Source organism: Zootoca vivipara, chromosome 8, assembly GCF_965207765.1.
Source record: "Zootoca vivipara chromosome 8, rZooViv2.hap1.1, whole genome shotgun sequence".
Classification (NCBI taxonomy): Eukaryota; Metazoa; Chordata; class Lepidosauria; order Squamata; family Lacertidae; genus Zootoca; species Zootoca vivipara.
Genome location: NC_142591.1, coordinates 55374137 through 55399900, shown reverse-complemented (window position 1 = coordinate 55399900; position 25764 = coordinate 55374137). Strand labels below are relative to the sequence as shown.

Genomic DNA, 25764 nt, shown 5'->3' with positions numbered 1-25764 from the left:
TATCCTATGTTTAGCCGGGCTGTCCCTATCGTTAGGAAGGTACATCAGGTGACAGGGGCCGAGTGGTGATAACTGGTGGTGACGTGTTTGAGGATAGAGCTGTGTGCCGTCCAGCCTACACTGTGCCCCCCAAGCTAGCCTGATGTCATGCTGTGCGGTGGACGACACTGTCCCGGCACCAATGCTGAAAGACTGAACTGCAAGTTTGGGCAATGTGTGTATCTTGAAGTAGGTGGAGGCAGGGTCTATTCTGAGTGGAACTTAGTTGGCTACAATCCTAAAGTTTTTAGACCTTTTTTGGTTTGTTTTAGCCGCTAATGGGCCGTGGTTGCTTTTCCATGTAGTATGTTTCAAACGAAAGCTGACTTTCCAATGTCATTCCAGCGTCTGCACACAGAAGCCGCCTGTGATAATGTGTCTGATTCCCCAGGGGACCCTTTAATTGCAACACTCCTAAACACTGGCTTGCAGTTCTCATAATTGCTTCAATCACAGGCATACTCCTTTGAAACAAGTGCTCGTGTGTTTCTTTTTTTAAAGTGACTTGTAGAAGCCACTCCATGCCCAAAACACTCCCCAAGTTTGGCTTGCTCCAGCTATTTGTGGGGGCGTGACGCAGGGGGATTCCTCTCCCCAGGGATTGCCCAACTAATTTCAATGGAGTTCTTGACGTAAAACCAAAGAACACAAAGGGCTCTGGATCCAAACATGCCCTTGGGGTCCTGCTTGTGGGTTTCCCACAGGATCTGGTTGGCCACCGGGAGAACAGGATGCTGGAGTAGGTGAGCCATTGGCCTGATCCAGCTGGGTTCTTCTTACATTCACAGCAGTGCTCTCCCCTCTTGTGATTCCCGCAACCAGGTAACGGAGAAAACAGAGCATACCAACAGAACAGAACAAACGCCAACGTCCTTCAAGGAAGAGGCATTCACTACTTGAGAGGCTATTTATGCCAAGTGGAGTTTATATAGCATAGCAACTGAATGAAGCTGTTGAGTGTATGTTAAGTTGAATAATGTAAGTTGGGACGGAAAGAGCACCATAGAGGAAGATATGCAGGAGGCCTGGGCAGTGGAGAGGAGTTGGCGTTCACAGAATATCGGCTAAGAGACTAAGCTACAAGTCTCTGGTTTGAATCTCACTTCTGCCATGAATTCAGTAGCTGCCATGAATTCAGTAGGCAAGTCACTCTATCTCAGTTGCCCACCTGCAACTTACACAGTTGTGTAACAACATAAGGTTTGCTAAGCATTTTGAACTCTTTTAAGTACTACTGTATATGATGCTTCAGTAGACTACTGCAGCTTTGTTCAATACAAGCTATTTTAGGGTTTCAGTTAAGTAAAAGCAATTATCCATGATCATCTGTGTATATACAGTTGTATGCCTGGTTGAGAGGTAGCCAATGGCTGCCCTCCACATGCTGGCAGTGCCATTGGCTGTGCTGGCTGGGGCTGATAGGAACACCTATGTCCAGCTACAACTTTCTGGTAAGCTATGGCCATTCCTGGACCAAGATAGCCCTACTACAGTGTTCTATGCCCTAGTAATCTTACATCTTGATTACTGTAATAGTACTCTGTGTGGAGGATGCATGGAGCATGCAGTTTTGCCAGTTATGAGCCTTTGATGTTGTTTTACACAGTCCCTTGAGACCTCTAATCTATTGGACAGCAGATAAGCTGTATTATGTCACTTCTGTTTGGAGCTGATAACCTAGTTCCTGAGATTTTAATAGCATTGCTCTTTATGTAAACAGCTCTGTGACTTTTTCAAAAAAATGTAGAACAGCTTAATAATGAAATAACAAATAAAGTGGTCCAACACTATTTGGAAGCCACAGCTCCACCACCTGTGCTTTTAAGTATACAAATATTTTCTCAAAAAAAGTTATGGCAGTGAGGACAAAACCAATCTATAATCTAATAGTGTTCTAGTAAATAGTTCCCTGCATAAGTTGGTCTGCTTCATATGTTACAATGGGAACAATCTGCTATATTAATATGTAGTATGTTTGTTTTATAATGGCAACAATCTGCTATATTAATAAGTGTTTTTCCACACAGGACATCATTTGAAGATCCCATAACACTCAGGCCAGTTTAACTCATACAAGCAAAATGTCTTTCAGCCAAAATAAGACTTTTGCTAATGTGTTTACAATTGGCTTGAGCCACATTGGAGCCAATTTGCAAAGGGCTTCCCACATAGAAGGCATCTGTATGGTATTTCCCCCCTCAGCGACAGCCATGTAGGCAGCATAATGCATGAAACAGATCTCCAGTACAAAGTGAAGTTATAAAACAAAAAAGGCTCCATGCAGATCTGCATTGGAAAAGTATTAAACTCCTTGTTGCAGGAAGAAGAAGAAGAAGAAGAAGAGGAGGAGGAGGAGGAGGAGGGGGGGGGGAGTGTGGACAGCTTCATCCCCACCCCCGGCTCAACAATTCACAGAAATTCCACTGACAAAGTCAGTACGTACAGGAGAACACTTCTTAAACTTTCAAGTTATTTTGGTCATGATAAAAAACACATAAGGTAGTTACAGTGTGGTTGAGACTTAAACAAGATAATTTCAGAAAGGGAATCAGACACTGCCATCCAAAGAAATCTGTTCTGCCTGACCTCTTCACGTCTTTCCACTGTTGTTTGTTACTGCCTTAAGAACATAAGAGGTACCTTAAAAGATCTGACCAAAAGGTTAATATAGACTAGTAGTTCATTTCCAACAGTGACCAGCCATTTGCTTTTAAAAGCTTCCAGCAATCCATAAACGCAGCAGTCCTCAGAGGTAACCTGCTTCTGAACACAAACTTTTATCTACCTACCATGACAGGCTGATAGCAGGGATGAGGAACCTGTGGCCCTCTAGATTTAGTTGGACTTCAACTCCCATAATCCACAGTCAGCATGGCCAATAGTCAAGGAGATGGGAGGTGTAGTTCAACAACATGTGAAGAGCCATATGTTCCACATCCCTGGTTTAGGTCTCTCTCAAACACTGCCATCTTCATATATTGAAAGGGCTGTCGCATGCAAGATGGAGCAAGCTTGCTTTCTCCTGCTCTCAAGGGTAGGACCTGAACCAATGGATTCAAGTTACAAGAAAGAAGATTCCGATTTAACATCAGGAATAACTTTCTGGCGGTAAGAACTGTTTGACCATGAAACGGACTACTTGGAAAGTGGCGGAGAGTCTCCCGCATCAGAGTCCCCTGTGACTCTGCAATTCTATGATTCTATTATTTTAGCTCAAAATGCTATGCATAGGTTCTCTCTGGTTTCCCATTTAGGCAGCAAAAAGACCCAGCTCTTGTTTCAGCAGGGTTGCTGTGACACACACATGCCTTCCAACAATAACCCTGATGGCATTTTAAAGAACATCAATAAAAAGCAAGGTTATTTTTTAATCAAAGGTTTTAAAGGGGTGTTGGTGTTGGAATCTTACCAGTCCTATACCCAGTGTTGTTCAGATACACTGCAAAGGTACGTGGTTCATGCGTTGCTTGCCAGGAAGGAGAAGAACAATTTTCATTGTTGGTATAAACATTGTGGTTGTGAACATATTTTCCCGTCAACATCGAGGAACGAGATGGGCAGCACATTGGGGTCGTTACAAACGCATTGACAAAAGTGGCACCTCCATTTTCCATTATCTTCCTGGTTTTATTCATCACTTGCAAAGAACCTAAAAAACAAAAGAGAGCTGTATCAGGAGCTATAGCTTATATCAACAAACCCAGCTAGTACTCCAGCAGTGGGTTCACGCATGTGGCATTACCTTCAAGAGCCATACAGCCATGTGGATCATTCGTCTATAAATTTGCCAAGTAAGATTTTAGACTCCCAGAAGATACAAAGAATTGGTTCACGCATTGTGGAAAGCCCTTGTTAAAAATAAGCTATGGCTTACTGTGAACAAGCAGCTTATTAATACGTACAGTTCTTCTCAATCATGCCCTCTTTGCTCCTCCCTTTCCCCAGCTGGAAAAGAACAAACATCAGGATTGGCTTAGCTTTGTGAGCAAATCAACACACATGGTTTGCTTGGCAAAGAGGGAAGCCATGACTGCTGGTTTGAACTAAAAGTTGAGTCAATGTCGTGGTTTGTTTCCTACCCTTGGAGGAAACTGTAGGAGTAGGGTGGCCCCCAGCTCCTCACGACATTGAGACATCCCATGTGTGATGTCACCCTCTCCATCACCCTCACAAGCTGGCACCTCTGACAGTCAGACATCCCTATGCCAGCACGGGCTATACCTACTGGGGTGCAAGGAAATTCTTGCTAATATTGCATCCTTTATGAGAACCGTAACCTCCTCCCATCACCCTCGCAAGCTGGTGCCTCTGATCCTAGGACTTCTTCTTCTTTGGCAATCACTCGTAGCCAGGTAAGGTTGTCTTCCATGAACACAGTCTTAACAGTGAGTCCGTAAGTGACTGTGGAGGCCAGTTCTGGATCCACACGTCCTTCCACAGTGGGGACAGAGGTTTCCAGGCGGGAGTTGATCAAGGTGAGGGTTTGCCAAATGTGCCTTGCTCTTAGCACGTTTCCCCCTTTCATCCTGAGTTTGAGCATCTTCAAAATCCATGACACCATTGTTAAAGGCTGTTCTCCAATTGGAGCGCTCGCAGGCCAGTGTTTCCCAATTGTCTGTGTTTATCCTACATTTTTAAAAGAATTGCCTTGAGAGTGTTTGCCCCACGTAAGTACAACCTATTCTCCAGAATACTGTAGAAATAAAGTAGCATGCAACTGCATTCTTGAAAGATCTTTTGTTGCAGCAATGATACGTAATAGGCATAAAAAGTCAACTTCAGTAATAGCCTGTATAATATCATTGTCCAGCTTATTATAAAGATGTGCGCAAATTGTATGAAATTAGCAGTGTAAAAGTAACAGAATGTTGAATACACACTATGAATGGAGAAAGCTAGAGAGTTCCAGAAAAACGTCTACTTCTGCTTCATTGACTATGCAAAAGCCTTTGACTGTGTCGACCACAGCAAACTATGGCAAGTTCTTAAAGAAAGGGGAGTGCCTGATCACCTCATCTGTCTCCTGAGAAATCTCTATGTGGGACAAGAAGCTAGAGTTAGAACTGGACATGGAACAACTGACTGGTTCAAAATTGGGAAAGGAGTATGACAAGGTTGTATATTGTCTCCCTGCTTATTTAACTTATATGCAGAATTAATCATGCGAAAGGCTGGACTAGATGAATCCCAAGCCGGAATTAAGATTGCCGGAAGAAATATCAACAACCTCAGATGTGCAGATGACACAACCTTGATGTCAGAAAGTGAGGAGGAATTAAAGAACCTTTTAATGAGGGTGAAAGAGGAGAGCGCAAAATATGGTCTGAAGCTCAACACCAAAAAAACTAAGATCATAGCCACTGGTCCCATAACCTCCTGGCAAATAGAAGGGGAAGAAATAGAGGCAGTGAGAGATTTTACTTTCCTGGGCTCCTTGATCGCTGCAGATGGTGACAGCAGTCATGAAATTAAAAGACGCCTGCTTCTAGCAGAGACATCACCTTGCCAACAAAGGTCCATATAGTTAAAGCTATGGTTTTCCCAGTAGTGATGTATGGAAGTGAGAGCTGGACCATAAAGAAGGCTGATCGCCGAAGAATCGATGATTTTGAATTTTGGTGATGGAGGAGACTCTTGAGAGTCCCATGGACTGCAAGAAGATCAAACCTATCCATTCTGAAGGAAATCAGCCCCGAGTGCTCTCTGGAAGGACAAATCCTGAAGCTGAGGCTGCAATATTTTGGCCACCTCATGAGAAGAGAAGACTCCCTGGAAAAGACCCTGATGTTGGGAAAGATGGAAGGCACAAGGAGAAGGGGACAACAGAGGACGAGATGGCTGGACAGTGTTCTTGAAGCTACAAACATGAGTTTGACTAAACTGCGGGAGGCAGGAGTGCCTGGCAAATTATGGTCCATGGGGTCACGAAGAGTCGGACACGACTAAACGACTAAACAACAACAACAACATGGATATTGTGCATTATATAGTTTATTCACTAGGTGCCACTTGATATAATCATATTTGGGTGGAATCAGGGGTTGGTTTCCTATGGTTGTTCTCATTGGAGAAAGTCAGTAACAGTTCTTGTCTAATTTCCTAAGTGGCTTCTCCTCCATGCTTCCATGATACAGTACTTCAAATGCTTAAATGCTATGGGAAAATGGACCGTTATTAGCAAAATTAGCTGCTGTTGACAGGCAGCTTCCTTCTTTTCCAAACATGACTTGCTGCACACAATAATAGAAAGTGTTTCATTTAATCAGAGGTTGCTGAGTATTAACATATATTGATTCTGCAATGTACCTCTCAACAAAATGGGAATCAATTATCAAATGCAGTGAGAAAATTGATTCCCACCCCCTTGGAGCAGGATTTACAAATCTGTCAAGTAAGTATAATAATGTTCAGGAAAGGCAAATATGTTAAGGATCATTTACAGAGCAGAAAGTGATCTTTAAAAAAAAACAACCAAAGACGACTGAGTTAAATTATGCAGTAAATTTTAACAGACTTACCGAGCTCCACGTCTTGGTCATCTGTGAGTACAAGGATAATGTTTGGCCTGATATTTTTCCGCTCCTGCTGTACACGTCCTCTGAACCTTGGGGATTTGACAGTAGTACAGTGGCTCCTTAACAGTTCAGTGCCAAGCACAGTCCATATAAATACAATGCAATAATGATTCATTGTATCTGTCCAATACTGCAGTTAAACCCTCCTGCAAATGCTTCTGTTCCTTAATTTTCAAGCTCTGGAGAATGAAAGGGGATAAAAGGGGGGTAGGGAGAGGAACAAATGAGAGAGAGAAACAAACAAACCTAGCTTAAAGCTCAGCTTGCATTCGATTAAATATACATAAGACAGAACAGAAAACTGTTCTTATAGCTGGATGTTGCTTTTTGAACATGATACCGTACTGATATTTTTCAACTGCAGTGCTCTTGGTTTTCCCTCTCCAACATTTAGTGCTAGCTGTATATTATGGTTTGCTTCACAGCCATCTTCCAGAGATGCTTCTGTTTTCTTTACTGCTCATTATTTTCTATTATTATTATTATTATTATTATTATTATTATTATTATTATTATTATTCCACTTTATCTTGCTCAGGGTAACCCAAAGTGACTTGGGTTAGACTAGATGATGCTCGTGGTCCCTTCCAACTCTACAAATTTATTATTCTACGACTTACAACCAAACAACTGATCCAGTAAAAAGCATTTTGAGCCTCCTTAGAAGAAGCCCTCTAAAAGTGGTGTTCAAATCCATAACCTCTTAATTCCCTGTTCAACAGCATGTCTCTCATGTAGCATGGCAGATATCCTTTCCTGGGAGCATGGAATGAGAGAAGCCACTCTCCTTATATACTGGGTTTCGGTGAGTACATGCCCTAATGGTTGGAAAGGCCCAGGTCTTCTTCAGAAAATCAGCAAAGGCTTGCCTTCTTCTCTTCAATAAACATTACTACATTTCTTTCATCTCTTTTCCGTTCAAGAGGTCCTGTCCCAAGGCACATGCAGAACAGCAGGCCTGTTTTAGTCCAACTCACCTGCACTTCTGAAGCAGAGATAAAGACATGGCTATCGGCCGTAATCTCTAACATTATCTGATGCTGCTCTGTTTCTGTTTGCAACTTAACAGAGAGCTCGTATTAAGTGACAGTCCAGATGATCTTACCCAGCACCATGAAAGCCCATATCCCTGTCCCTCATCAATCAGCAGTGGGACTGAGCACATCATCTATAATGCACGACAACTCTAAGCAAGCGTTTGCCCCCAATTCTCCATTTCCAGATTCGGCTCACTGAGCCTATCAGAACCCCTTTCTCAATGGCTGTCAGTCAAGCAGCCCCACTATTGTATGCCCTAATGCAACCCCAGGAGGGGTCTCCTTGCTGTGACAGACTTAAACCCACAACAGAAAATGATTGATGGGCCTTGTGACTAAAAAGGTTAGTCACCTATACTCCGGCATTCTCTGCTCCATTGGCAGAGGCTCCACCAAGCGATGGAAACTTGCGATAATACTAACTTTATGTGAAACTTAATTGGCCATATATAAAATACAGACAGGGCTTGAAGGCAGACGAAGTGAAAGGAGGCATGCTCCATGGGAAAGTCTGCTTGGAAAAGAGGTGACACCAGCCTTAATGAGAATGGAACACAACTCATCAGACAACCAGTCCTCCCACACCTGAGACTTCATATTTAGGCATGCAACATTAACTAGGAGGGGATAAATCAGCAGAACTAATTAAATGGAAGCATAGCATAGCAGAGAAGGCAAAGGGGGGTGGGGGTGGTCCCATCACTCATTTCGAAACACAAAGGAGGGATGCAATTCCTTAGGGAGAAATTTGACACAGACCACCAGGAATAAACATATATCTTTTAAATGCTGGATTTTCCTTTCTTTTCACACCCACTTATTACTTGAAACTTCACAACATATCCTATAAACAGTGTCATGCATCTCACTCCTCGGGAGATAATTGCACCAGGAGAGTGTGAAGGTTTTTTTTTAAAAAAAACGAAACAAAGATACCCTTCAAGCATCTGTAAGCAAAGAAATCCGGGCTCCATTGTCTATGCATAAACATTCCAGTCTCTGATTGACATCACAGCATAAAGGCAGTATGCTGGAGGATTCTGCATGCTCAGTTAAATGCTATCGCCCTGACTACATAACATTCAGATAAGTAGACTGGAAGTCAGTAATTAGTCTGAGCATGCTCTCTTTCTCTCTCTCTCCTTAAAAATATTTTTGTTTCCAAACATTTGCTCCAACTAGAGTACAGGATTATTGACCAATAAAGTATTTTCTCTGCCTGATAACAGCAATGCCACTTACACATGGTGCAAAAGCTAAACAGAAATTTCTCCTGGGGGTCCTCTTTAAAGTGCATAAAGTCAAAAGAGGTGCATGTGGGAGTAGAAAAGAGAAAATGTGTAGCATTTCCTGGATCAGATGCACTGCCTGGATAATTTTTCCAAATAGTGTTGTACCCAAACAGACCTAGGTGTTTTTTACAGCCCGGGGCAAGGTGTGCTCTGGCGAGTTCCCTTGTCAATCAGCGAAGTTCGCCAGGATTTATTTGACGGTTGCAGCAAGCTGGATCTAGCCTGCCTTTTAATTTTCCACAATGCCTCCACAAAACAGCATTGCTCTGAAGCATTGTGTGCAATTTAGATGGCAGCTGCCCAGCACCACATGGACTGCTGGGTTGAAAAATAAATAAATATAGGGCCCCCCAAGTGTGGCATCAGCCAGTATAGAGGAGGGGTTAGAGTGCTGGAGTAGGACTTGGGAAACCTGGCAACACTTAGGTTACAAAACCAATTCCTACCATTAAACTCATTGGGTGACCCAATCCCTATACTCTATACCAATTTGCGTTAACACTGTTACGGGAATAAAATGGGATAAGCAAGGTGGCAATCAAGCCACCTTTATTTCTCTGCAGAAAAGATGGGGAAGAACAGCAGCTCAGTGGAAGAGCATCCACCTTGCATTTATAAAGTCCCAGGTGCAAACCCTAGCATCTCCAGGTAGAGGTGAGAATGTCCCCTAACTGACACCTTGGAAAGCCACTGCCGGTGTGAACAGTACTGAGCTAGATGGACCTTTGGCTTTATTTAAGTTAAGGCAGCCTCCTATGTTAATATGATATAAATGTAATACATGTGTGTGAGGGGGGGAAGAATCATGGTGGCTGGCTGATCCCTGCTCTAAATATATTCTACATGACTAGACACCTCTTGTGTAACCAGGGAACCTGAATAGGTACGGCTCCTGATGATGCATAGAAACGCCCAGGTATCATATATCATGTGCACTTCCCTATGCTCTTGTGCATTCATTCCCCTATTAGTTATCTGAAAAAGGCTTGGAGGGCTCAACAATCCCAACTACTCACTACATGGATTACCAGGTCCCACTTGCACGAGCACTTATTTATTCAAAGGCAACCTTTTTAAAAGCTGCCATCCTCTCACTGCCCGGCTTCTAGCTCCTGAAGGAAATGAAGCAACGAAACACCCCTGAAAAATATAGGGCTTCAGTGGAGATACAAGAACGTACTGTAGTGTTTGTGTTGGCTACTTTGCCCTAGTCTACAAGTGTCCTCAGAGACACTGCAATTTGTCTTTGAGAAACAGTCAAAAGCAAGAAAAATTAAAGAGAGGCCTTGTTCTTCACACATGGCAAGTGAACGTATGGCATTGTGCAGTGTCCAAGGATCAAGAAGAGACTACAAGTTGCCTTTCTTCCATAAGGTAAATGAAAGCATATTGACTGCAAGTGAAAAATAAGCTACTTGGAGAAAGTATAAATATATTTTTGTACAGGCAGGCATGTAATCAGGTCTCCTAGGTGGAATGAGCAGGGATGCATTTTGAATGTACCCTTTTCCCATATATAGTCTGATCCTACAAGAAATCAACTTTACAGCAAAAGTTACACTGAGCGAACTATAAAACTGCGAAAAGGAAAACTGCACCAAGAGATTGCTCAGCCTGCTTGACATCCTGTGATCCATTACAGTGTGTATCATGTTTCCAGTGTTTCCAGTTTTTACACCACATGCAAAATATTGCACTTCATTCAATATGTACACATTGTGGGCATGATTGGTTTAGGCCAGTGATGACCAAAGTCTTTAGCCTGGGTGTCACACCTCTCTCCCCAAATAACATCATTACAACCTCCCTTCATGTACAGCTTTTGGATCTGGACACACTACTCCCTGAAGCACTTTATTTTGGAAGCAGCATTGCCTGCGGCTTTTGGACTGCTTTCATTCCACTAGGGAAGCACACAGGGAAATTTGTGCTCTAGTACAATCCATTGACAATGCAACAACTCTAAGGACCAATGCAGACATGGCCATGGCATTAGATGCATATGAACAATTGATGCGTATGTTCTTCCAAAATGAAAATAGCCACTAAGCAGCATCAAGATGTCAGCGGGTGGACGGAAATAACACGTTCTCCACCACAATCTTGTCAAAAATCCCCGCCTCAAGCTGGGCTGAAAGCCCACGGGAGTTTCCCTTCCAATACAAATAGAAGCTTTTGGCATAAGTGATTAAAAAACAAAAATCTGGAACACACTAAGAAAAAGACACTTTACTTCTTGCACCACAGTTCTGACCCTTCCAATTAATCGCTCACGTGGAATTAAAATGCTGTGGTTATTTAGTCCGAAGTGTCCTGCCTCCCACCCAAAACATGACAGCAGGTGCACTGACCAGGGGCGTCTTAAGGTTATCTGGCGCCATGGTGCAGGGATCCCTCAGGCGCCCCCCCCACCCCCACGCTTCACTGTGGGCAGGCAGCACCTCTTCCTCGGGTCCCTCTGCAGCCCACCTCGCTACCCCCCCACGCCGCCATGGCGTGCCTTCTGCTTCTTGCCTGCCGCGGGCAGGACCGACGACGACGATGCCGGATCTGCGCTCTGCCGGGCAGGGCCAGGCATAACAGGCAGCCGGAGGGGGCGGCCCGATGGACGGGGACGCTGCCAGCTGTGCTCTGCCTCTGCCTGCTCGGCAGAAGCGGCTGCGCAGCGCTGCCGTCCAGGGAGCCCCGACTGCCACGCCGACAGGAGGCTCGCGGCTGGCTTCCCCACTGCCAGCGGGGCTTGAGGAGGCTCCGTGCGTGGCGCGGCATGGTGGAGGCGCCCTCCAGCGCCCTCCAGAACTTGCCGCCGTGGCGCCTTGCACCAGTAGCCTCTATGGCTAAGACGCCCCTGGCACTGACTTATACCGTGTTTCCCCCTTTTTAAGACGTAGCCATAATATAAGACATAGCAGGATTTCTAAGCAGTTGCGCGATATAAGCCATAACCCGAAAATAAGACATAGTGATAGACCCTTCCCCCCTCCCGCCAGCCAACTCCCCCCCATAAAAATCTCTCCCCATTTTACTGTCGCTCCAAAGACACGTATTTCTTTTAAAAGCTTGTAAAAATGCACCGTAGAGCCGTAGCTGCAGCCTCGTGATTTCCCCTCCCGTTTCTGTAAGCGTTTTTTAAAATACCTGTAAAAGGATTCCAAAATATTTTTTTTAGCTAGGCTGTGTGAGCTCTACTTGGTGAAGAGGAGAAAAGTGGCATTTGCGGTGGAGAGAAGATGAAAGCACGAGGGAAAACAGAGGGGCGATTGAAGACGCTGCCTTCCCCTTTAGGGAGAGACTCTGTGTGCGCGTCTCTCTCTACCCCCCCCCCCCGCCTCTCTCTCTCTCTCTCTCTCTCACACACACACACACACACAAACAGCCCACCTCTCGCTTCCCCCCACCTTTCCCCCTTTTAATAGCCTTTTAAAAAGTGAGGATTCTTTTTTCTTTCTATTGCTTGTCTGTAGAGCTTCCCCTTTAAGGATTTGTACCGGTACCGGGATCGCTGCTGGTGGCGCAGTCCTTGCCTTGGGGATTAAGGACTTTCCCCTTCTCGCTGTTTAGGAGCTGCTAAACACTGCCCTACACCCTACACAAAAGTTAACATTTTGTGGGTAAGAGAAACACGGATGGGTTGTTAGGACCAGCAGATTATCTCACCCCGCTTTCCTGCTGGCTCAATTGCTACTTAATTGCTACCATTTACCATCTTAATTGCTGCTCAGCTGGCTTCTTTGTTTTCTACAGTATCTCAGCTGGTAGCCTCTTTGCTATCAGTGCTACAAAGTGCTACGTTGTTGGAACTTTCGCTCTTAAGTCTTGGGCAGTTGGCTGGCTGGTAGAGATCCTTATTTGCTTTAGTATAGGCTACTGCTACGACTGCATCACACAGATAGATTCCATTATACTGTACTGGTTTAAATTTAAGAAGCTCCAGTGTAGCAGATTGCTATGAAGTGAGTCCCCACCTGGGAGGAGAGAGAGAGAGAGCAGCCCTTCGGAGGAGCTCCCTCCCTCCCTCCCTCACGAACATCCCAGGGCCGGGGAGAGAGGGCTGGGCCAGCGATGCACACACCTCCCTTCCCTCAGACTCCCTCTCATGGAGCTTGGTGGTGGCTGTTGCCCGTCATTTTCTTTCAGTCAAGAGTCAGGGAGCAAGAGGGGCACTGCTCCTGATGTAATAAAAATACCGGTAAGACATTCCCTGAAAATAAGCCACCCAGTGTTTTTTTGAGGAAAAAAAGTTATAAGACGGTGTCTTAAAATGTGGGAAAGACGGTAAGTGACGAAGTGACGAAGCAGATTAACTGTACAGACATGGAAAGAGACAAATACAGTACAAATACAGTACGGGTATAGGGCGGTATATAAATTCAGTAAATAAATAAATACAGTAAATAAATTTTCTATTTGAAATTGCAGTGATCATTTCTAAACACGCATATATGCATATACATTAGCATTTGCACATTGTTATTACTAAATCTGCATCCTGCTTTATCATCTTTTTTGTGGTCACCCTAGAATCATAGAGCTGGAAGGGATCCCAAGGAACATCTAGTCCAACTGCCTGCAATGCAGGAATATCCAGCTGTATTATCAGCACCACGCTCTAACCAATGGAGCTATCCAGGATGACCCTAGTAAGATATACAATAAGAAGTCACAAGAAATATACTGTAGAATTTTGGTCAAAAAAAATTTAAAAGTTAAGGTGACTTTTCTTCTAAAAGCATATGACAGTTGAAAAATACTAGTTTTCGCACATACACAATTTCAGGGTTTTATTAGAGTCCCTTAAAAAAGGGATTTAAAAGTAAGCAACAATACTTTTCAAACACTGCACTTATATTGCAGGAAAACAAGCATAACAATCATTTCAGAAAATCAGGGATAGCAGTCCAGTTTCCTATGGGAAAGCAAGCCTCTCAGCATGGAAAATGCATTTACAGTACAGCAGGTCGAGAACAGCACGATCTACTGCCTCCTCTTAAAGGTTAATCCATTAATCTTAGTTGTAAAGCACTGGATTTATACTGAATACTAAGAATACCATTAAATATCTAGGCCTTGTATTTATCTGTCTGATCTACAACATATTTATCAGTCAATCAGAATTATTTTCTCACCTCTGAATATAATCTGCCTGCAATTATGATGTTTAACCCATGCTGGGGGATAAATTATCATACCCACCAGCTATAATTTAGTCTAACTGCAGGCACAGGGATTTGTAACCTCATAAAAAGTATGTTGTAATTTAACAAAGAAAGTACAATCAGGGGATTTCTGCATAAACTTTTATGCAAGTATACATTTCTGCATAGGCACAAAAATGTAACACACGTTTTAATCCACCATAACCATAGTGTGTATGCTAAGCAGCAACTTAAAACTAGTCAAAAACTGCCAACTGTTTTAAAACTGAAGGAAACTTGTTCATTTCATTGGGCTGGTTTTGCCCATGTCTTCATTCCCAACCAGCTCCTGGGAAATATTCTTTCTCACAAATTTAGGCTTGGATCCAAAGAACCATGAATGGTAGGAGAAAATGAATTCGTGTTGTTCCATGGGCCCAGCAACTACAAGGCAGTAGGGGCTGCATTACAGTTGAGTATAGGAAACCGAATAAGGAAACTGCAGCCTGCCATGTGTAACTTATTGGACTTGAAAATAAGCTCTTACAATGTCTTACAAAGGACTTTGCACAAACAGGGAGCTTCCTCTAGATCTGGAATGCTTTTCCTCACACAACATCTTCCACTTGGAAACAGTCCTTCCATGAATAAGAGAGCCTTTCAGAAGGGTACGTACCTTCAGATTAAATCCACAGAATGTGAAGGTGGCAGCCACAGTTTAAGCAAGGCGTAATTTCCATGACGACAGAAATTCTTTTGCCGATCACTGTGATAATGGGAATTGATGCAAGCATTCTCCTCCTCGCGTGGTGTCGTGAACCAGGGCTCCAACTCCTCACTCTCATGAGAAGAGGCCAAAAATACAGAGGACTTAATGGACTGGGAGATAGATTGGCCCTCAGAATCTGCCATCAATGCCCCATTGTCTCTCTAGCCTGAAGACTTCCAGAGAAAGTGGCCCCTTTAAGAGCAGAGGCTCCACTCCTCAGAGGCAGGGCAGAAGCAGAGGCTCAGTCTACGTTTGCTGGTTGCTGCAGCAGCATGTAAGCCTGTCTTGTCTTCCAGGCTACACTCTACTCAGAGCTATTCAGGGTGTTGCCCACTTTGCTTATTTGCCTTGCTGGACCCTGCATTGCCTGACTATGCTTATCTGGACCTCCAATCTGCTTTGTTTGAGTGAGCTCACTTGAGGTGACCCCTGCTTTGCCTGCCCCTGCTAATCACCTCAGCTTGTTTGACTTTGCCCTGCTGGAACTTGATCTGACTATGTTTACTGCATCCTGAATGGAACCAGGCCAATTGGCCTTCCTGGATCCTCCTCTGAAGATCTCGCAAGCACCCCTCCCTGCGAGTGGCAGTAAAAACACAACAATAATAAATTATATGACCAACCATTTGCTGCCCTTTCATGGCACTCAAAGTGCCCAAAGTGCCCACTTCACTCTGACAAATGGCGGCAATGTAGATTTCCTAAAGAATAAAATAGGAATATTTCCTGAATTTTTCCCCTGGGAAAATTGCAATAATTTTTAGTTTGCATCAGTCCCCCCCCCATGACATACAAAGTGTTCCAATTCAGCATGTTTATTTGCATTTAGTGAACAAAGCTACAAATTTAAAACAGCCAAGCTTGCATAATATCATATTTGCAGTTTGGCCTTCATGCATTGTTACTAATGACCTTACAAAATGGGGGAGGGGAAAATATTTGGGGGAAATTGCCCCACACATCACTTCCCAAGAGTAGGTATGACTGGAGCTGGTGATAATCAAAAGAGGGTTTCTGTTTTTTTTAAAAAAGTGTTTAAGTGTTGTTGAATTATTGCACCTGATCTCCAAAAGATCAAGAAATACATAATTTTCAACCATTACAACTAAAATTACACTGATACATCAAATCTGGACTGTACCTTCTTTCGGCATGAGAAGCAAAGAAATATTTAAAGTGGCTGGATTAAGACCATTCTTCTGTGCCAGTTAGTTTATAGGCCTCATCAAGAGTTAAAGTGTGCCAAGCTTTAGGTTTATATTAACCATATGTGACATGAAACAATCCAAGAGAAAGTTCTAATACGTCTTTCAGCAAAAAGGAGAGCTTTTACAAACAACTCTGATGTGAGCTTTTAACACACTTTTCCTAACTTTGTTTTCTCGCTGTCCAATTTGCTTTGTTTCAGAGGTTCATATTTCAACTCGCTGAGAATTGCACTTGCCACACAAAAGGATGTTGATATAATTAAGCCAGATGACGTGCCCCACAAGTAAAATCAGCCATTCATGAAAGCTGGCCACCAGAGGCCATTTCAAACAATGCATATTTCAGGGTAATCTAAAGTAATCCCTTCTCTCTGCTGATTTGGTTTCCAGGCAGTCTTAAGCACATGTGTGCTTGCAAACAGGAGGCTTATTAAAACCTGATGTTATATTGGAGATTATTAAGGCAGTGTGCTCGTGATTGAATTCAGTGTCTATTGTCCTTCAGAGCTAAAATATCAGTTATGGATATGCTTATTAAAATGGAGATGTGTCATGATACATCCAGTGAGTTCTTGTTAACTCATTAGGAAAAGTAACCCAGGATTTTAACTTTCAACTTTTTGAAAAAGAAAAAAAAAGTTAGTCTTGGCCCAATTTTAGCAGCTACCCGGAAATACATGACAAAACTCTTCAGATCTTTCCCAGCCATAAACAATTACCTTTGTGTTTACGGGAATTTAGGCTATTTTCACATCCTCTTTATAAACGGCATAGTTTTGCTGGGCCTCTGCTCAGCTGTGTAATACATCATTTAAAAATGGACTGTAAAAATTACCTATCTAGAATTCACTGAATCAGGAAAGAGTCTCAAGTCAGGATTATCAAAGCTTCAAGAAACATAGACATCATTTTTATATTTCAACCAGAATCTTAGACATTATAAATTGTTGTCATCCCATTTTTTGTTTTTGTTTTTTGTTATCCATTTGTCCCCAGAATAGTTCATAAGTCTCCAAACAACAGTCCCATTTTCCATACCTCTATATATTATTTTAAAATTCTCCTGGATCTTTGACGGACTCTAATGGTCCATCAAATTCTTGGAAGAACATTTTTGTGACCTGTAATTGACCTGGTACAACGAACCCAAGAATGCGGCCTCCACAATGCTCATGATCCACTGCCAGGAGAAATAGCAGCATTCCAGAATCTGCATACCAGAATAATCAGACCAGGTGAAAAAACATAATGTTAGTCATTTAAAATGCTTCCAAGAGATACGGCTTATAAATACAGGTGCAGTTTAACTTACATTTGGGTCTGATCCTGCAAGAACTTAGACAAACAACCACCTAAGGTCATTAGCCTGCCCAAAGAGATCACAGCTGCACACCTGTTTCAATTTAAGCAGTTTGTCAGAGCATGTAAGTGCTTGATCCTAAGGGGGGCTGGAAATAAATGAATAGGATGGAAACCATGCCCTTCCAGCTTCAATGGATTACGCCAGCGTTGCCAGCACAAATAGTTGGGATCAGAGTGCCAATCTATAATCTTCAAGCATTAAAAATTATTACATGCACAAACTATATATTTCAAATATAGGTGTGTGTGTGTGTGTGTGTGTGTGTGTGTACACGCCTTATCCTAATTATAACATTTTCAACTCTGCCGAATTTTAGGTAGAAGTCTTTCCCATCCCAGTCGTCGGAGATCCATTTTGAAAGGTGGTGACAAGGACCTTCGGCAAGCAAAGTAGAGACGCTTTACCACTGAACGAGGCTAATGGTTACATTTTATTAATTTACATTTCTAAAATGTCTGTCTACCCCTTCAACCTTCAAGCAAGAAAGTGCTCAGGGTGGCTTACTCATAAATATTTTATAAACCAAAACAGAATAAAAACAAAACACTTAAACAAACCCAATAGTTTTTGTTCTCTACCATATACATCTAGTGAAGTTCAGACTGTTAAGGGTTCTGTACGATATTAACTCCCAGGCCCAATTTTTCTATAATATGGACTGGAAAACTGTTTTAGCACTGGGTGTGGGGGATTGGAAACTTTAATTTGTTTTATTCTGGATTGTTTTATTTGATGTTTTAATGTGTTGTAAACTGCTTGGAGCTTCCCCCCCCCTTTAAAATAGAAGGCGGTATAGAACTGAAATTATTTTTAATAAGTAATAATAATTCCACCACAAAAAAATGCCTAGACATTCCGTTGTGGCAACTGCAACCTAGGCTTAAGGTGCAATTTAGCAATTAAGTTATATATCTGAGTTTCTAACACTGCTCAAAGCCGATGGCCAATTGAGATAGCCAGCACTGGGTTGCTCAGATCACCAGTCTAAGCATTAGACAGCTTCTTATTTATGTTTACCTGCTACAATGACATTAAAGATTCAGCACATTAGACTTCCTGCTAGCCTTTTATGTTAAGACTTAGTGCACTATCATAGCAGCAGATGTATTCCCTACCACTGCTGCCTCCACAATGAACATCACACCCACAGCACGCACTGAAAGTTCTCAAATCCCAACACCCCAAATGCTCTTGGCTTCCTGCCATATTTCGAACCCATTTGCTTTGTTCCTAATTCAACACATGAACTGGCTTATGCACTTCAAAAATGTTTTGTTTATGTAGTCACATTTGCCATTATCGCATGCTTTTAAACGCACATACTTCACGTAATGACCATAGACTTAAGATCTGACTTCTTTTAAGTTAGATGGAAGGGAAACGAAACATCTTGCCCATCTGACAAGCGATGGTATTTATTATTATGCTCTATGAAGTATTTTAATATGAGTGACTACAGAAGCAATGTGGTCTATCGCACAGTACACTGCTTGCTAATTATGCATGACATCAATTTTTTCAAGTATTACACACTGACCTCTGAAAGACTGAATTAATTTTACAATCAGGCTTGGATATCAGATTGCTGAAACGGAATTTAGCTTTTATTACTGCCCTGGCTCTTTATTCTCGGTCTCTCTGAAAGGAAAACAAATTCTCATGGAAAAAGACTCTTCGTCACTCCAAAACAACAGGACTCGGTTGGCATGTAAACGCTCCACCATCATTTTCCACCTGTTAGTCACTGATATAGAACAGATACAGGCCAAGCCAAAAGATGCTGTCTGACAAGAAGAGTTTCGATGGCTGCTTTCAAGAGTGATGCATGCATTTTGTCTAACAACCTTTTTAAAGGGGTTTTTGAATATGCCACAGACGATAATGAGAAGCAGCCATTTTCATTCAAAACGATACCCCCACCATTTGAATGCAATTAGAATGACTTGGTTGGCATGCATTTTACTGTGCCATGTTACATTGGCAGTCTGGAAAATAAGCATTATCAGCACTTGTTGCCTTTTTGCTGTTACAGAGTGATGTAGCACCTGAGCCACTGGAATCACGTCAGTGCAACACTTCCACGAATGTGAGACCATGAACATTTTAAACTATATAACGCAAGCAAGCATGACGCCACATTAAATACACATCGACACAGTCAGTGTTCAAGCATCATTCCACTGTACCAGGTACAAACTTATTAACACAGAGCCTCTTCCCTTTCGAAATTGCTTCACATAGATATCTTCCAGACATGATCTACATTTTAGCCTCACTTGCATCCCTCATAGTAATGGGCTCGCCATATCTCCTTGGATTTTTCAGCTTTGGTAAAGTGGGTGACATCATGTGTGCTGTCAGTGAAAGGATTTGCACTTGAACAACTGAACCTCCCCCCTCTCCCATGTGCCCCACACTTCCCCCAAACCTTCTCTGGAGGGTCGGGGAAACACCTATAACTGGTTTTTTGGGGGGGAGGGATGCCAGGGGAGAGAGAGAAGAAACTGTCATTGCACAAGTGTCAATTCTTGCGCTGGTGTAAAGCATCTATGGGATATTGCCCTGTGCTTCCTTGTCACTATTGGGGTAATTAAAATAGCTCATTTGTGGTAGTCCTACAACAGTGACCTCATTTTCTTAAAAAGGCAAAAGCCATTGCATTTCCATCTTGGCTGGTCTTCCAGGAGGCCTATTCTGGAGCAGAGGGCCAGTCTGTATGAAAGAAAAGAGGCAAAAACTGTCAGAGTTTATTTCGCTTTTGACTGTAAATGGCTGGTGGTAGTGGGTTCTCAAATCAGGGAGTGGGAGTGAGACTAAAGCACCACTGCTATTGTTTGCCAGAAGAGGAAGTCTGCTGCACTTGGGCACCACCAATTCAGCTGGTTGAAAAAGGTACTGCACTTGCTGAGCTAGTGACACAAGAGGTCAAATTCTATAGACTCTGGCATCATTGTGATTCATTTATTTTATGCTTTTGGCCCAAAGAAGAGATTTGATATCCCGCTTTATCACTTCCCGAAGGAGTCTCAAAGTGGCTAACATTCTCCTTTCCCTTCCATCCCCCACAACAAACACTCTGTGAGGTGAGTGGGGCTGAGAGACTTCAGAGAAGTGTGACTAGCCCAAGGTCACCCAGCAGCTGCATGTGGAGGAGCGGAGACATAAACCCGGTTCCCCAGATTACGAGTCTACCACTCTTAACCACTACACCACATTGGCACCACTACTGTGCCAAAGGCACAGTAATAGGCAAACGGCATATTAAAAACAAAATATACAGTACAGTAAAATAGATGGGTCATTGGCCTGGTCCAGCAGGTTCTTGTCATGTTCTTTAAACACTTCTAGACACATGTTCCTTAAAAGGACAAGCTCTTTGCCTCCCTCCTCTTCTCAACCTCAAATCCCAACTACAAACCAGAAAATAGGTAAGGCTATCACCAGTTAAGATAAGCTGAAACCCCTATAATTAATCAATTAAATCTGCATTTAAGAAAAAAATACAGCAGTAATTTTAATTTTAAAAATACACCTGGTATCACAGCAATAATTGTACCACCTGCAGTTTCTATAAAAATTATATTAGAAGTTAAAAAATTTACTGTTGCCTTATGAACGGAGGCCACTTTTGCAGACAGTCAAACAAAATGCTGTTAATTCATTAGATCAATCAAGTAAACACTGCCGCCCTAAAGGTAACAATGAACTTATTCATGGGGTTGCTGTGAAAACAAACATGATCAGGACTAAAAAATTCATTGTGCATTTAAATGATTGCACTATACAAAATATCAGCATCTTGCGTCTATGGCAGAGGGTGTGTGTGTGAATGAATGAATGAATGAATGAATGAATGAATGAAATAGAAGCATATGTCTCACCAATGATGCAGTTGGGTAATTTCAGACTTAAGAACAGACAAAGAGCCTGCTGGATCAGGTCCATCTGGTCTAGCATTCTGTTGTCACAGTGCCCAACTAGATGCCTATCAGAAGCCTGACAGTGGCATTCTCCCTACTTGTGACTTAATGCTCTTATGAAGGGTGGGGGTATAAAGGTTTTTTTATTCCACTTACTGCATATTGTAGCCAGTATTGAGTTAGCTCTGCTGCTGGGCTTGGGGAACCTGTTCATTCTGCTGACTGGAAGCCTGGGTATCTGTCCCAAAGTCCTGCCCATATGACAATAGTGTGTGGAAGCACTAGCATTCCAACTATACAAGGTGTGCAGGTGTGTGTGTGCTATGAGAGGGAGAAATAGACCATCTCCACTTACCTATTGGTGGTTCTCTGAAATATTGTTTTTAGAGGGCTAATGGAATGCATGACTTGACCCTAAAGGTGGAGGGAGAGGTAGGAATGGACTTCTTCAGTTCATTAATTTGGCAGTGTGTGCCGAGATATTTATAAAAGCACCATAGAGACCATACCCATAGGCTTACAAATCACATTCCCTCTCTCTTTATCTCACACACACTCTAAAAACCATGATGTCCCTTTCCTTGACTCTTCCTGCCTATTTATCAGCTTTTGTAAGCTTTCACAACATAACCATTTCTTGAAACTTCTCTGAATCCCTCTCAGTGTCTCACCCAATTGTATGTCAATGGATACCTCTTCTAATCACTACCCATTCATTTTGGCTCCAGAATTGATCTTTTACCGAGGACTTTGACAGCTAATTATATTTATAAATAGTCCAGTTTGTGCTTTCATAATGAGCTCAAGGCATTTTAATGCATGGTACTCAGAGCAATTAAACATTTCATACCACCCTGCTTCCTTCTTTCAACAAGAGGACATTACAGTACACCAGGAGCTCAAATCCTTCTGCAATAACAGCACTTTTAACAACTGAATGTCCCTTGCAGCCTACTCTGCTTATGATCTCTACTGCCAAGGCAATAAGGCCAGCTTCCTATATGTGAAATTGCTTTCCTTTGTCCCTCACTGCTGATGTAGTAAAAATAATTGCAGGATTAGGAAGGAAGCAATCTAGTTGTCCAGTGGTTCTCGGTCTTCACTTAATGTCTTTGATGTTTAACCTCCTGCTATAAGTAGGTGTCTTTCAGAGAGACAATTAGTCACGTTCTGGCTCTGATAAAGCCAGCCACAGAAATCCCCTATACACCAAGATTTTATTTCTAAGAATGATTTAGCTACGCTAACTGTGTGCTACAAGTTCAGGTGTCAAGCACTTCATATCCCCAGTATCACTTGGGGAAATCAAGCATTTCTAGTTGCTGTAAGCAAAAATAGGAAATTGTCCTCTGAGATACTGTCTTCGGTAAGGAGACTAAAACATTGTACAAAACATTATCTAAAGCATAATAGCTAATCCATGAAAAGTTGGGTTTCATTTTTAACCCAGAACAATCAAGGACTCTACATAGTGAAAGCATTTTTAGAATGCTGTAGTACTTTAAAAGTGCTTGAGAGGAATGCAAATTTAGTCTTAATGATTAACATTCAAACTAATGTTTTTATCCTGTAGATAGATGGCACAGTGGTACACAGAGTGTATTCTGCTACTCTGCAGTAACTATTTTTGTCTTGACAACAAATTTAGTTTCCATTTTGCTACACTAGCTACCATTTGCTACAACATTCTAGCACTTTTCTGACATATTAGGTGGTGCTCAAAATACCTTTAGGAAGCTGCAAAGATGATAGTCATCTTAGTGTGCATTTTACCGTCTTCCTTTTCTGCCAAATTCTATACTATGCAACAGGTTAGCATGAAATAGTTGGCGTCAACAGACACAGCTGAACAACACCCGTCAATAGTGGTTGTAGCCGACACAGTAGCAAGGTGAACTGAGGCTCCATTGACACAACACTGTAGTGCACGTGAAACACTAGTACAACACTTCTTCTCATCCATCATGACACCTTTTAAAAACCATAAGCCAGATCTTAGCACTATTCCATTGTTTTTACACACATTTTGAGGCTGCACAAAGTAGCCATGACTCTGATGTCAGGTTTGCCAACCAGCTCCTCCTCCTGTCCTGTGTACAATGCAAGTATCTGCAAGGATGGGACTTTTGCACACACAGCTTTGTGTGTGAAAGCTTCCATGCAATCTGGGACCCCCTATTGTTCAGGGTTCCAGATCAGGTAGAGGCCTTTACATATACAGCCGGACATGCAAACATCACCTCCCTGCAGTCATTCCAGCTGTGGTTGCAGGCACCAACCAGCATGCACAACCAAAGGGGCTTCGCTACTTGCATAGCTGCCAAGTTTTCCCTTTTCTCACGAGGAAGCCTATTCAGCATAAGGGAAAATCCCTTAAAAAAAAGGGATAACTTGGCAGCTATGTACTTGACATTGCCCTGCTTACCACTCATGTATTGGTCTGACACTATGAGTAAAAGCTTATGAATAAGGACTGTGTATGCTTCTCTTCTGATAGCAAGCCTGCAGTGAAGATACTGCAAGTAACCGAACTACATTTTTTATTAGATGCAAGGGGAAACCTTATACCCTTGCCAGCTTTCATGGTATTACTGTAAGTACCTTGCAGCCAAAAAGATTGAGCATGCTGATATAAAACTGTAGAAATGATTAATTAAGTACTGTGGGGGAGAAGGTGATCTCCACATTATTGGAGCTTGGAACTATTATTTGTCAGAAACAGTGTTTAGCTCAGAATGCAAAATTGCTATTTTTATGGCGAATGACTGATGCAATAATTGTAATGTTTAAACCTGTTTTTATACCTATATATTCTACTGCTGCAGGATAAAGGATGGGTAAGAAATATTATAAAATAAGCAAAAAACATTTAGGAGCTGGCATCCCTGTGTCCTATTCAGTAGCAAGGAATTCACTGTGGACATCCCTGCCTCCAGGCTTCCCATAAAAAAGGTCCTGATTCAGGTTTGTTTTGTAGAGCATAACCCTGTTAAATAGGTCTGTTTAGAAACCACCCCTTTGCATAACTTGAATGGTTTAATTTTTACAGACAAAACCACCCCAAATTTTAGGAGAACAGAGACAGTCCCATGATGGCACAGAGCCGAAATAGAGCTAAGTGTATACCATGATGTAAATGAATCGACATCTAACTTTATTTAGGGGGGAGGGGAGTATATAGTTTCTATATGAGCAAACAATAACATATTAATTCTTTCGTAGAGAGTTGTACACATAACCAGCCATACATATGGAAAACAGTTAACATATCCATTGAAACATAAAAAAGGTGAAACACCAGCTTAGGGGGAAAAAGCAAGGGAACACAGCACATGATTCTTTCTCCAAAACAAGAGGAAATTGGAGTAGTTGGTGCCTCTAAATATCAATATGCAATGCATTTCAGTATTGTGATACAAGCAGGTTATATTGCACTAGAATAAATGAATATATACGTATTTCTCCCCCTCCTCCTGAATGCCATGCCCTTTTGTGTGTAAACCTCTCTTTCAGAATCCTGGGAAAAAGAAATCAGCAATTATCCTCTCAAAGGTCACTTGGCAACTCAAACACCAAACCTTAGCCCGGTATTGGCTGCTTCAAACTCTGTGCAAGTCAGGCCACAACCATTTTCTTCCCTTCCTGTGACTTGTGTTGGTTTTATTTAATCAGCTTATGAGACCTCCCCGAGTTTTCCTGTGATGCACTATGCTAAACATCAAAAAGGTTTCTCCACCGCTGTTTTGTTTATAAAGGGAAAATAAAAGAATAGCCGTTTAATCATGCTGTGCAACAGCTCCAGTCTGAGCATTTTAAGACCCATAATCCCTTTCCCCCTCAACCCGCCCAGAAGAAAGTGTTAAATTATAAACACATGAGCCCCATTCTGCCCCCATTGAAAAACAGCAGGAAACTCCCGGTTCTTTTCAACAGGAACCTTAAAAGAATTACTGTAATCATGGAATATACAACAAGCCTTGGATTTTTATGATTCAGAAATAACACTTTGGAAGAATGGGAGAGTTTGCTTATGGGACTAGAAGGAGCATTTCCTTAAAACCACCTCGACTACAGGTAGGATTTGGATCACATGACTAACGACGCTTACGCATCTTTGTGAATCAAGAAATGCAAAACTGCAAGGTTATTTTTTGAAACAGAGAGCTACATTAACTATGTATGCAAGTAGACCGCAGCCCTAACATTTTCAGGAAGGGAGTTTGAACAACTGAGACAAAACGTAATGATGAGAGATGAACTCTAAGGCCTCATCAACAAATTAAAAATGAACAAATTGCCAGGTGATCCCAAGAATTCTTGAACAACTCAAATGTGAAGTGTTGATCTTCATAACAAAAATGTGTAACTTGCCCCTAAAATCAGCTTCCATACCCGATGGCTGGAAAGCTGCCAATGAAACAACAAT

The 25764-nt window shown here is 42.2% G+C and overlaps 1 protein-coding gene across 9 annotated transcripts in view; it reads right to left on the bottom strand.

Moving 5' to 3' along the window:
- SULF1 (sulfatase 1) overlaps positions 1–25764 on the bottom strand; it is a 98101-nt gene that overhangs the window by 45026 nt on the left and 27311 nt on the right. For 8 of the 9 annotated variants that reach the window (XM_060277756.2, XM_060277762.2, XM_088675593.1 and 5 more), the window contains 2 exons: positions 6558–6793; positions 3449–3688 (listed from right to left, as the gene is read on the bottom strand). In XM_060277756.2, the coding sequence (XP_060133739.1) occupies positions 3449–3688; positions 6558–6729 (412 nt within the window). In that variant the 5' untranslated portion in view covers positions 6730–6793. Of the gene's footprint in view, positions 1–3448; positions 3689–6557; positions 6794–14754; positions 14775–25764 lie in introns of those variants that run through there. The other variant, XM_088675590.1, reaches the window with a different exon arrangement.